Genomic DNA, 12,711 nt, shown 5'->3' on the forward strand with positions numbered 1-12,711 from the left:
AGCTATGTTTTACTCCAGTGGCCTAGTTTTCAGTGATCAGAGTTTCAGAGTGAGGTCATGTCTCTTTCCTGCATTCACATATTTCTTCACCTGTACTATCCCTACAGGCCTCATATCTACCTTGCCTCTGCGGTACTTGTGCTGATGCTACAGTTTTTGTTAGACTGTGAACTCGAGTATACCACCGTAATGACTACTGTGTTTTCTATGCGAGACATTTGATATGTACTTGAATGAATGAGTAAAAGTCTTCTAAGTCTCATATCCTACACATTAAGCTAAGCTACCTTGTAAAAGGGATATTGTAATGGCAAAGATTTTTATGTTTTAAGGAGTTTCCAGAATTCCATTTTATTAAACGCTTTGTTCAACTTGTTGCTCATACATCAGAGGGAGTTTCAATTCTCTGTTAAGCCAGAAGTATTTATTCTTAAATTTACAACAAGAGGCCATTGGAAAAAGTCCTTGGCATTGTTGACAGTCCTTTCTTCTCCCTCGAGGTTCTCTTCTCCCTTTAGGTTCCTGTGGTTACACTTGTGACCTTCCCACGTTGCTGCTAACAGTTCCTCCTACAGTTCCTCTGCCTTTTCTTTCCCTCCATTTTCCCACAAGGACTGTCCTTGTCTCTTTCTTGGCTGTTTGTTATCTCACTTTAGTAGTTTCATCCCCCTCTTCCAATTTCAGAAGCATCTTGTAGTATCAGTTCTGATTATATTATCCACGTGTTTCTGGTCCTGATATCTTTTTCCAGAGCTTCTGGCTCATCTTTCTTTTCATCTAGATATCACTACTAGCCAGTTGCTACCATATTATACTTAACACTTTAAAAATGAGACTTCTGAATGTTTTCTAAAAATATTTTTATGTATATGAAAGAAATTAGACACGTTTAAAAAATCAAAAACAGAAGAACTTAGAATGAAAGGCAATAGTCCCCTGACTCACTTCCTGCTTACCTTCTATCAGCTTTTCTAAAAGGAGTTCCTTACCTGAACTATAAACCAGAAAATGACCCGAGCAACTAATTTCTCAGATCTCGCAAGGATGGTACATGACTAGTACCATACCAGATACACAGCAGAGAAGTTCATTCATGATTTGCTCAGGGTGCCTTAGGGCATTAGAACTTACTTCTCTTGTGAAAGTCCAGTTGAGACAAGGTACTAGGGGGGACCACTTTCCAGGGGGACCACTTTCCAATTCTTCTAATATGTTTATACCATGCTTTGTTTAACTGGTCAATTTTAGACGTTACCAGTAGACTTTTTTCTATGATAGATGATAATTTACCTTCCTTATACCACCACCCTTCCATATCCCCTTTTCTTATGTAAGTTACCTTTTTAGCCTTCACCAGTATATGTGTTCACCTTCATTTCTTGTTTTATCTACCATACATAGTTTTCCTTGCTTCCCTATTTCCAAATCGAGTTATGTTCTGAGTTCTTAGTGGACACGAAGTTTTTGGGAACAGTATTCGACCCACTACAGGTAGTTTTCAGTGTATTGATGGAGTTTGGGTATTTAAAGCCCTAGTATTAGATGAAATCATTAAGAAGTTAGTAGATGGAAAAGAAAATATCTGAATATAGATCCATAGGGAACTCAAACTTGTGGAGATTGAGAAGATAAGACCTGAGAAGAAAACCAAGATATAGGGGCAATGAGGTGAAAGAACTAAGACAGTGATATATCCTTGCAACGTGGAGAGTTTTAGAAGAGAGTGGTGAACTACTGATAGGTGTTTCGTTACATGGATTTGGTCCTTTATTTTATTGCATTACATCATCAGTAAAATCTTTTAAAAATAGTAAATAGCACAAAAACTTTCTAAGAAATTATATATCTTAAAAGATCTTTATCCAGCTTTTCCAGGTATTTGACAGTTTTGCCAAGTATAGAATTCTAGGGTCAAAATCATTGCTTCACTCTCTTACAACAAGCAGTGAGAAATGTGATGCTAGACGGATTCTTATCCCTTTACGTGTAACCTTTAGGTTGCACATAAGGGTTATTTCCCTTCTGGAAGATTTATGTTTTGTACTTACTGTGAAATTTCACAATGTGCATTTAGATGTGAATCTGTTTCATTCATTTGAGGTAGTGTTGTATATAGGGTAAGAGTTTGACCTCTATATCTAGAGTATCTGGATTCAAATCCTAGTTTTAACCCTCAATAATCTTGAGAAAATTACTTAAACCCCCAGTATCTAAGTTTCTTTCTCTTTAAAATTGAGGGAATGATAAAATTTCCTACCTCATGGGACTGCTGTCTGCACTATATGAGTAAATATAGGTAAATTGCAAAGAACAGTGGCTTCCATATAGTCAGTCATCAGTAAGTATTGGCTATCATTTCATTATTTGGAGAACTTGATGGGGCCTTTTAATCTGAAGACTAAAGTCCTGTGAAAAGTTCTTCAATTATTACTGTTATTATTTAAGATAGTTTCTTCACTTTGAGTTTTCTCTTTTCTTGGTATTAAATTTGTTTTTAATCATAAGCTATATGTACCATTTGAGTTGGTACATTTTGATTGTTGGTTGGTACAAAAGCTGTTTGATTTTTTTCCTATCATATTTTTCTTCTATTTTCTATATGTTACTCTTTTAGAAAGACTACTTCAACTTGATCTTCCAAGTATTATATTGCATTTTTGAAAAATTTCAGCTATCATATTTTTAATTTCCAAGAGCTCCTTCTTATTCTCTGAATATTCCTTTTTATAGCACTGTGTGCTTTTCTTATGAATGAAATATTCTTTCAAGTCTATTAGAAAGTATTAATTAGAAATATTTTAAGTCCTGTTCTGTGCATTATCTCTATTTCCTTCAGAGTCAGTTTTTATGGTGGTATATCTTGGTTATTCTGTTTAATGTTATAGTCTTTTCTCAAGTATTTGTTTCTCCTTGATCTCACATTAATATTTAAGAATGAATTAAACATTGACCTTTGATATGAAGGTAAGGTTTGTTGACTGGCAATCTTACATTGGGTGAGCTAAAAAGGTACCACTTTTTACACTTTGAACTCTAAACACTGAAATGCAGGGGACTTTGTTACAAAGGATAACTCCTATATTAGCTACTTAGTTTCCTCCAGATATTTTATTTATTTATTTTCTTTACAGAAGAACCATCCATTCTGGCTTTGGGGGTAATTGCTTTCTTTCAGCTGTCTGCTCAAGGTGGGAGGAGGTGGTTGGGTTGATTGTTCATCAGTAGACCTTTAACTAATCCAGAAATTCATTGAATTTTCTTCTCCACTGGTGGTGTTTTACCTTTTATCTTTGTTTACACTTTTCTTTGTCCCTTTAGCGTAATGCTTATAAGGTGGGAGGAAGAAGAGATTTAACAATGTTTTTAATCTTTCATCTTTAATCAGAAGTTTGGATGTACTCTTTGTTAAAAAATTAATAATATATGTTATATATATTAAATATGTAATTACATTTACATTGTATTTCATGTATATATATATATATATATAATGTACACATTTTCTATACCAATTCTACACCATTTAATATTATAGTCAAGTGTTTGACATAAATATTTGAGGTAGGATGAGAAAGGGTCATCTTATCATGTCTTGTTATTGCATCTTAGTGAATGCTTTCAAGCTGCCACTCCTGCCTTAATTCCCCCTGACCTAGCAGGACTCAAAAGGTGGCATGCTGAGCTTGCCACTTAGTTACCTGATATTACAAACAGATCATTCATTCACTCAGTAAATGTTTATGAATCTCTAACCATGCATCTGGTTCTTTGCTAGATGTTAGAGAAAGAAAGAAAAACACACAGGCATAGTCACTGCCCATATTTATACAAATTATTTGTAAACTATTTTGATATTAAGGAAAATTGGGGGTGAAAGCAGTGTTTTATAGCTTGATTGTGGTAGTGTTTATGTGTCAAAACTCATGGAATTGTTGGTGATGTTTTTTGTATATAAATTTTACCTCAGTACAGTTGGTTTTAGGTCTGAGGAGATAATATGTATAACATGATGACTGTAGTTGATTATACTGTATTGTATAATAGAAATTTATTAAAAGAGTAGAACTTCAATGTTCTTACCAAAAGAGAAAAAAAAAAGGTAAATCTGTGAGGTGATGGATGTGTTAATTAACTCAATGGGGCAATGGGGGAATCCTTTCACAATTTATACATATATCAAATCATCATATTGTAGTCTTTAAATATCTTACAATTTTATTTGTCAATTATACCTTAATAAAGCTGGAGAAAAATAATGTTGATTTTAATAAAAAGGAAGACAAAAAAAAACATTTAGGAATAAGCCAAGGCAAACTATATAGAAGGCGTCCTTTCAGAAATCGATAAAGACCGTAAAAGCTATAAAAATTATTAGAGAAAGAGGAAGTACATCATGCGTGTGGATGAAAAGATTCAATAACGTAAAGATGTCACTTCTCCCCAAATCAATCTATAGAACCAGTGCAGACTTCCCCTCCCCCCATTTCTGGTTTTGTTTGGGGGGTTTTGTGAGAAATTTCAAACTGATAGAAAACCCAAAGAATCAAAATACTTTTGAAAGGTGGGCAAAAAGATAAGGAGTAGCTATTCTGAGCCAGGCACTGCTTCTCCTGTGATGCCACGTATAGTTAATGGCAGTAGTTAAGAGCGAACTATTAAGAAATAGAGAGTATTACTTCTATTTCAAAAACAGAAAACCCAGAGAAGTTTAGTAAAATAACTCAAAGTTACACAGATGACAAGCCACAGAGCTGAAATTCACTCACATTAAGATATATACTGATTAGTTATAAAGCAGAAACTAACACACCATTGTAAAGCAATTATACTCCAATAAAGATGTTAAAAAAAAAAAGATTATACTGAGACATCTCAAAGTATAGGCTGTTTCTGGTTGGCCAAGTGTTGGTCTTCAGAGGCAGCCTGTGGTGAGAGAAAGAGCACTGGACTTGGAGTTGAAAGAGTTCTGGTCCATGGTGTGACCTTGGGCAATGCCTTTGCTCTCACCGCTTTTTTGTCTATGACATAGGGATAAGAATAACTTACACAGCTGTTGTGAGGACTAAATGACATGATGAAGAAATTACATTATGCTTTTTTAAAGAGTTGTCATTAACTTCCTGATTATGAACTATAAAGTAGTGAAAATAATTTTCACTAAATCTCCAATGTTATTATCCAACTTGTGAAGAGGATTTTAGGATTTTCAAAATTTATTTACATATATTGTCATTTTACTTTCAAAAAGTTCACATGAGAAAATCAGTCTTTTTATGACATTTTGGATATTTTATACCCAAGTCTGAAATAGTTGTAAAAAACAATGTAATGCTCAAAAGAGTTTGCTTTCATTGAGCACTCACATCTAAAGGTTGAAAGCAGACTCCCCAGAAGCTCAACAAAAGACAGAGGGAAATGACCTTGTGATCTTTTTAAAAAATGCTGTGGATAATCTAGAAAGCAAATAATCCACATGTGGGTAATCAAGAGTTGATTAATTGTTTTGAGGATGTTTAATTTCCTACTGTTTATCAATATAATTTACCTACCAGTGCATAGGATAGTGATATAACTAGTCCAAGTACTATTTTTTTTAATGAGAAATTGTCAGGTTTTTATTAATAATAAACACTTTGAAACACAGTACTCTCATGATTTGACTTTGCCATTAAAAGTACCATGCTCATTTAAAAAAATAATTGTATTTTCTTTTCTTTTGAATAGGGTAGCAGGTTAAACTAATGATTAGGGTCTGTTTTAGGTATGGATGGTTCTAGATATTTACACAGTTTTTATTATTCTTAGTTATGTTGTTATGATAGAAATAACTGTTACTATGCATGAGAAAGGGTTTGTTTATCATTCAAGTGTCTCATTTTATAACTACACTTAATTTTACAAAGAAATAATTTGTCATTTTCCAAAGTGACCCATTAAATGCTGATGTCAAAAGCCATTTTTGTTTGGCCTCCTCTGAAGCCAGTGGTCTGTGACATTGTAGGAGGCATGCAGTCTTGTGTCACCACACCTGAGGGAGGCAAAGAAAACAAGATACTGACATGTGTGAGCTTTTTTTTATTCATACATGTTCCTTTCTTGTTTTCTGCTTGTTGGTGTGTTTTTAATGATTACCTCAAAACATATGTACTTTCTAGAAAATCTATCACCACAGTGCCTTCCACTTCCATTTTCTAAGTTGATTTTGACCTCTGGAGTATGACTGCTATTCGTGACTGCTGTTGGATGGCTAAATATCTTTTGGATTTTAGATTCTCTGTGCTCTGGGACAGCATCTCAATATCATCACTAGCTGACTGTTCTAAATGTAGCTAGTGAAAAAGTTCTAATTGTCCCTAAGGAACTAGTTCCTTTCTAAGACAGAATATATAATGAAATCATAGTTTTTCATAAAATTTATTTTTAGTTTTTTATATAATGTACCTACAGAGTATAAAATTAAGGTCCTTATAATTAAGACTAAATCATATGAGCTTATACATCCTGTACTAACCTTTCTGAATACTCTAACTTGGTTTGGAAAGTAATTTGTTCAAACTTGGTAGTTCTTATATGGAATAAAATAATAACATTCCCCCCCCCCAGATCTGCTGTTCTCTGTGTTTCTAACTCAATTAGATAATATAAAGTTTGGTCTTAACTGACTTAAAGAAAGTACCAAAGAAATAAATCATCTGATTTTTTTTTACTACTTTCTGTTATTATATGATATGTAAAAGCACAATATGTGCATATCTGAAATTGCACACAATATGTGTGCATTTATATGTTCTAACTCATAGTAATGTCTACATTTGTGTATAGATAAAATATACTGAATTCTTAAATTGTGGATCAGATTTCAGTTCTTTACTTATTAATGATTACTGAGTAACTAAAGATATACATACCATCAGATAGCTTACAGATGAGGCTGCTTGTTTCATCTTTCACTTTAATTAGACCCATGAGCCAAACAAACATACCTTCTGGTGGAAAGTGCATACTTTGGCAATTCAAGCACACTCTCATTTTCTACCGACTTTCACCAAAGTAGAAAAGTTTTCATAAACAAATCAAAATTAGCAGGAACATGAAAGTGTAAAACAAAGCAATGTATATTATCTGGCTAGTTTTACTTTGCTATCCTAAATGGTAGCAAGTATATAATTTGAGCCATGACATATGTATACTTATACTATATTTTATAAGTTGAGTCATATTTTAAATGAATTAAGACATTTCACTACCTAATGGACTACTCAGTAAATCCTTCTGAGATTTGAATAATTGCTCCATACTGTATCTTAGTGTTTTCAAAACTCTAGTCATTCATATGCCACCTTAATAAGTTTGTCATATTTATATACTGTTTATACCAATATCTACTTACTGTTGTTTCTGTAATCCCTCCCACTTTTTAAATTTAAATACAATTTCACTACTGTACTATTAGTATCACTTGCTATAAATAGAAATAATTCAGAAATATACAAATGTAGCTAGTAAAATAAAGTTTTTGCCTGTTATCACCTAAATACCATACCAGTGGCGGCAGATATATAACATGCTGGGAAACACTGTCCTGCATGATTGTAAATTCAGGTTTTCATAAGTTTAATTTTCTTAAAATAAAACACACTTTAGATAGATAGTAAACCCAGTAAGGGTAGAAATTACTTCTGCTTTATGTACCCTTGTTTCCCCAGCACTTAATACTTGGCATATAACAGGTATTCAATAAGTATTGAATGATAAGTTATTGAGTGACATATATATTTGCATATCTATCCACTAAAATACTACTTAGTATTAATAGTCAAATAATGATACTCAGATTGTATAGGAAAATACATTATGGCCAGTACATGTTTCAATCCCCAGTCTTCAGGGAATATGCACTAATATACTGTGTAACATTTCTATTAAACTTTAATGGATATAGATCAAGCAAGGTTGCTGTAATATAAACAAAGAGAAGTGGAGATGAAGCAGTATAGGAGTGGGCCTGGTGATTAGAAAGAGTGACAAGAGAAAATGAGTGAGGAGTAAATATTGAAAGATATATCTGTGTCATGTGACCTGAGGTAGCCCTTGTGTTGCAGCAAGAAAAAATAACTAAATTAAAGGGTAAATAAGAGATGTGAAAGTTGCTTCAGTGGATAAGGCTCTGTTCTATTAATATTTACTTCCAAATCACCAACGCTAATGACCAAATTATTCTAAAATGAGGTGCTCTAAACATCCCCCTCCTGACCTTCTTCCAATAAACTCATTTCTAAAGCTTAAATTCCAACCTGTTTTCTTTTGTCCATGCACTTAAGAAATGACATAACCAATTTCCTGCATCTTTTGGGTTAGAAGAAAAGACCATATAAAGCTGAAATGAGCATAGCATTTTAGTCCCATTTATAAGTCATCAGTAAGGGAGGCCCCTGAAGTACAGACAGGCTGTTTCATAAAACGTATGAGGCCTTACTAAATGGAAGCAATCCACATCAGCTATGTGTCAGGAAGTCAATGGTTAGCTGACTTGGCCACTAACAGTTATTTTGACAATAGGAATTACTAACGGTAAGAAACTGACTTTTCAGAAGAGAAACCACAGAGGCAAATCACTCATAGTTCAGAAAGAATGTTAAAATTTTGCAATCATATAAAATATTTATTTTGGCTTACTACCTAATCTAAGAGAATGGTTTGTGCCTTGTTTTACTGAAGGAACTCCGGGCTTATCAAGAAGTATATGAGTGATGACTTTTTTTTCTTTTAAAAATCTTACTTATTCAAAAATGTGTCTCTTTAAAAATTGAACATAGTAAAAGAGGAAATTTTAAAAGAAAATGAAAGAAATATATACTTCCAAGAATTTGAAGTTAGATGAGACTAGAAGGCAGTAGATACTGCTGGAGTGGATTGTCTGGGAGGAAAGGACTCTAAAGTGTATCTGGTCTTCCCATCAATAGGAGGGACTTGTCATGCTGGTCACTGCAGCAGGGAATATGATGCAGGTGCGGAAAACATATAAGAAAAGGCTGTTCTACCTCGGCGAGTGGAATCTGCAGTCATGGCAAAGGGTTGTCAAGATGGATATTTTTGGCAGCTGTGATGGTACGGTGCCAGCAGATCACTTAGCAAGGTCTGAGGCAACCCCACACCACCCAGAAACCCAGAAGGTATTAAGAAGAAGGGGACAGTCTGTAAAGCAACTCTAGGAATTACTTTTTCCTCTATGACTGATTAAAGAGGCTTGGATGGACATCAGATGTTCCCATTAATCAGCAGACTGAATAAGAAGAATAAAAGGCTCGCAACATTTGAGAATAGTAATAAGCCACTGGAGGAAATATATGAAACTCAAGATACATTCTCTGTTTGTTTAGACAATTTTGCCAATTTCAGCCTGTGTCTACTTGTATGAAGGAGCACACTCCAGAAAGTTAGGCAAATATGAACTCTTAGGTGACCTTGGTTAAATCCCATAATTTCCTTTTGCCTCATATTTTTTCATATGTTCAATATGCTGTCTAAATGGCAAGATTTTTTTTGAGGGTTGAATGAAGTAATGATATATGTGAAACACATTAAAAGGTGGCATAGGTGGGATATATTCTCAAAAATCGGAAGCATATTGATGCATGAATGCTATTGCCATATACTGGAGATCATGTTGATAGTAATAAGAGACCCTAAAATTTCAGTGGCTTAAAGCAAAAAGGTTGGTTCTTGCTCATACTCTATGTCCACCCCAACTAGAGGAGGAACGTGCCCCATATCGTCTTCACTCAGGACTCAGGCTGATCTGCAGAGCTTCTGGAAATCGCTGGTCATTGTGATGGGGGAAGGGTATGTGTGAATCACACACTGCATCTTTAAGGCCCTCTCTGGAAGTGACGCATGTCATTCCCTAATTGACCTCAGGAAGTCACATGGCAATCCTAGCTTGTGTCCAGAAAAAGAGCTGGAAATATTTGGCGAGCAGCACTAATGACTATCACAGATGGTTTCTTTCCAGTTTCTACAGTTGGATGACTTTTGCAACAGAGAAGCTGTCTAGATGTTTCTCCTATTGCTAATACCACTACATTCTTTCTCTATAGCTTTCAACAACCAAGTAGACTTTCTTGATTTTATGTTGTCTCAGTTTTAAGGATTTGCTGGCACTAAATATTTTAGTAGCCATCTAACAGAATATTTTAGTTTCTTTGAGAGAAAGGCAGCAATTGTATAACATCCCGTTTCTGTTTTCTTTCCCAAATAGACATCGATGAGTGCTCTGATGGCTTTGTTCAGTGTGACAGCCGTGCTAACTGCATCAACCTGCCCGGATGGTACCACTGTGAGTGCAGAGATGGCTACCATGACAATGGGATGTTTTCACCAAGTGGAGAATCGTGTGAAGGTCAGTACAAGGAGAAGACCTAGAGTTTAAAGTCTTAAAATTGAGGAAAATGCAGTAAGATGCAAATAGTAGATTGATCTAATATTTAAGGTATTGGTGATTTTTGCTGTGTGTTTATACAACAGTGATTAGAAACATGTTAAAATCTAACTTTTGCTTGCGAATTATGATAACTGATTTTCAGATAATTAAAACTTGCAATAGTAAACCAATTTTCTGTGGACACTTTTAACTGTTGAAGCGTGTTTTAGAATGAGTAAACCCATAATGTCAGATAAATTTTTTAAATGGCAGCAGGTAAAAATCTGACCCAAAAAAAAAACTAGAAAAAAAAAAAATAGATGAGGAAAGCAGGATAGAGGGAAAATGAGGGTAGAGGAAATACAATGATGATATGGTCAAGGGAAATATAATGCATGCTACTCTGGGCTGTTCCTAACGTATCACTCACCTGGCAAAGTCAGAGATATTTAGTGAATGTTGGATACAGAAGATATGGTCCCTGCTTCACAGAAGATGTCAATCTAATAAGAGTGGAAATTTGAAAAGATTATATTCAATTATTTACCATTAATTTTGACTTATTTTCAGTGAATTGACAACTCTGTTCCCTTATATCCTCTATTAAGGGGCACAATATTTAGGAGGCAGGCAGAGTAAGTAAAGCACAGTGAATAATTGTCAGGGAAACCACCCATACTAAAAGGATTTGGCACAGGATTGGAAAACGAAACAAACCTCAAGAAGTCATTATTTTCTCCATTGGTGTTTACACCTTCATAGAGTAACAGCCTAAGAGAATGATGTGGCTAAAATGACACAGTCGATGAAAGCCTTGGAGAATCTAACTTAGCAGTGCTTGACGCTTAAATGATGAGACGTCTTTTACCCTTGGGCCTCAAGAGGTTTTCACACAGAGAAAAGTGAAACAGACATGGGCGATAGATGCCAAGGCTCCCAGCGTGCTTTGCCAGCAGCTGCAGAGCTCTGGACCTTGAGCGGAACGTTCATCTGGATTTTTATGCGGAACGGGAACGCTACTGCCTTACCAGGGGCTAAAACCTGGCATTTGCAAATAAACACTTAGCTGTGGTCTGAAGACTCTACCTGGCACTTGTGAATGTTCCAGAATGCCTACTTCCAGCCCTGTAGAGAATGCCATTCAAGAAGCCGATCAAACCGTGTGATTTTGCCCTTCCCTGATAAAATATTTTGCCTGTTTTCTATAGTATATTATGAGGAAGAAGTCATCAGTGCTACCTTTTTAAGATTGTCTTTTATTTTATTTTGAGTTACATACATAAAGAATGAATACAAGCTGATTATAAATATTTCAAAGCATACAGAAATATATAGAGCAAAGCTGAAAATGCATCTTTATTTCATCTCCCCCTTTTCCCCATCCCTTCCTCTTCTGCTCTAGGGGTAACCTGTGTTTAATTTTGCTTGGTATCCTTTTCTATGCATCAGAATGTAACTAGAAAAAATACATACCTCTGCTGACTATCTTGCTTTATATTTGCAACTGCTTTCACTATCTTTTAAATTTATGACCACATGTCTCAAGAGAGCTGTATTAGTTATCTACTGATGTGTTAAAAGTTACCCCCAAAACTTAGAAACTGAAAACAACAAAAGTTATCTCACAACTTCTGTGGGTAAGGAATCTATGCACAGCTTAACTGAATGCCTCTGGTTCAAGGTTTCTAAGGAGGTTACTACCATCAAGTTGTTGCCCAGGGATGTGGTCTCATCTTGAAGACTTGTCTGGGGTGGGAGTGGAGAGAATGAAGGTCACTCATGTGTCTATTGGCAGGCCTTGTTTCCTTAACACAGAAGCTACTCCACAGGGCTGGGGTCTGGCTTCCCCTAGAATAAGCAGGTGCTCAAGATGGCAGCCACAGTCTTTCCATAACTGAATCTCAGATGTGACATTTCATCACTTCTCCCATAGTCTATTTGTTAGAAGCCAGTCAGTAAGTCCAAGGGGAGAGGATTACACAAGCGTGTGAATATTAAATGGTGAGGATCGTTGGGGGCCATCTTGTAAGCTACCTGCTCTGAGGACCATCGGCATCACCCAGTATTCCTACTTTATTTCCTTAGTTACTTTCCCCTGCATACCTTCTTCCGTCTCCTCAAATCTTAGATACCACTTTCTTTCTCTTCTTTCTCTGTCGATAACTCTGCTTATTTAACTGAGAAAAAAGAAGTACTTCCCTTTTCCACCAGACATATGGTATGATATACAGTAAAGATGTAACGGTCAGGAAAAAAATGACAAAACGTAATTAGTGCATTCATTAGTGTCC

At 35.2% G+C, this 12,711-nt stretch overlaps 1 protein-coding gene across 2 annotated transcripts in view; it reads left to right on the top strand.

Moving 5' to 3' along the window:
* The window catches only part of NELL2 (neural EGFL like 2), a 366,586-nt gene that overhangs the window by 315,620 nt on the left and 38,255 nt on the right, over positions 1-12,711 (top strand). For both annotated transcript variants that reach the window (XM_024737158.1, XM_024737157.1), the window contains one exon: positions 10,259-10,399. In XM_024737158.1, coding sequence (XP_024592926.1) covers positions 10,259-10,399 — 141 coding nt within the window. The remainder of the gene's footprint in view (positions 1-10,258; positions 10,400-12,711) is intronic.

Source organism: Neophocaena asiaeorientalis, unplaced genomic scaffold, assembly GCF_003031525.2.
Source record: "Neophocaena asiaeorientalis asiaeorientalis breed wild unplaced genomic scaffold, Neophocaena_asiaeorientalis_V1.1 scaffold134, whole genome shotgun sequence".
NCBI classification, from domain to species: domain Eukaryota; kingdom Metazoa; phylum Chordata; class Mammalia; order Artiodactyla; family Phocoenidae; genus Neophocaena; species Neophocaena asiaeorientalis.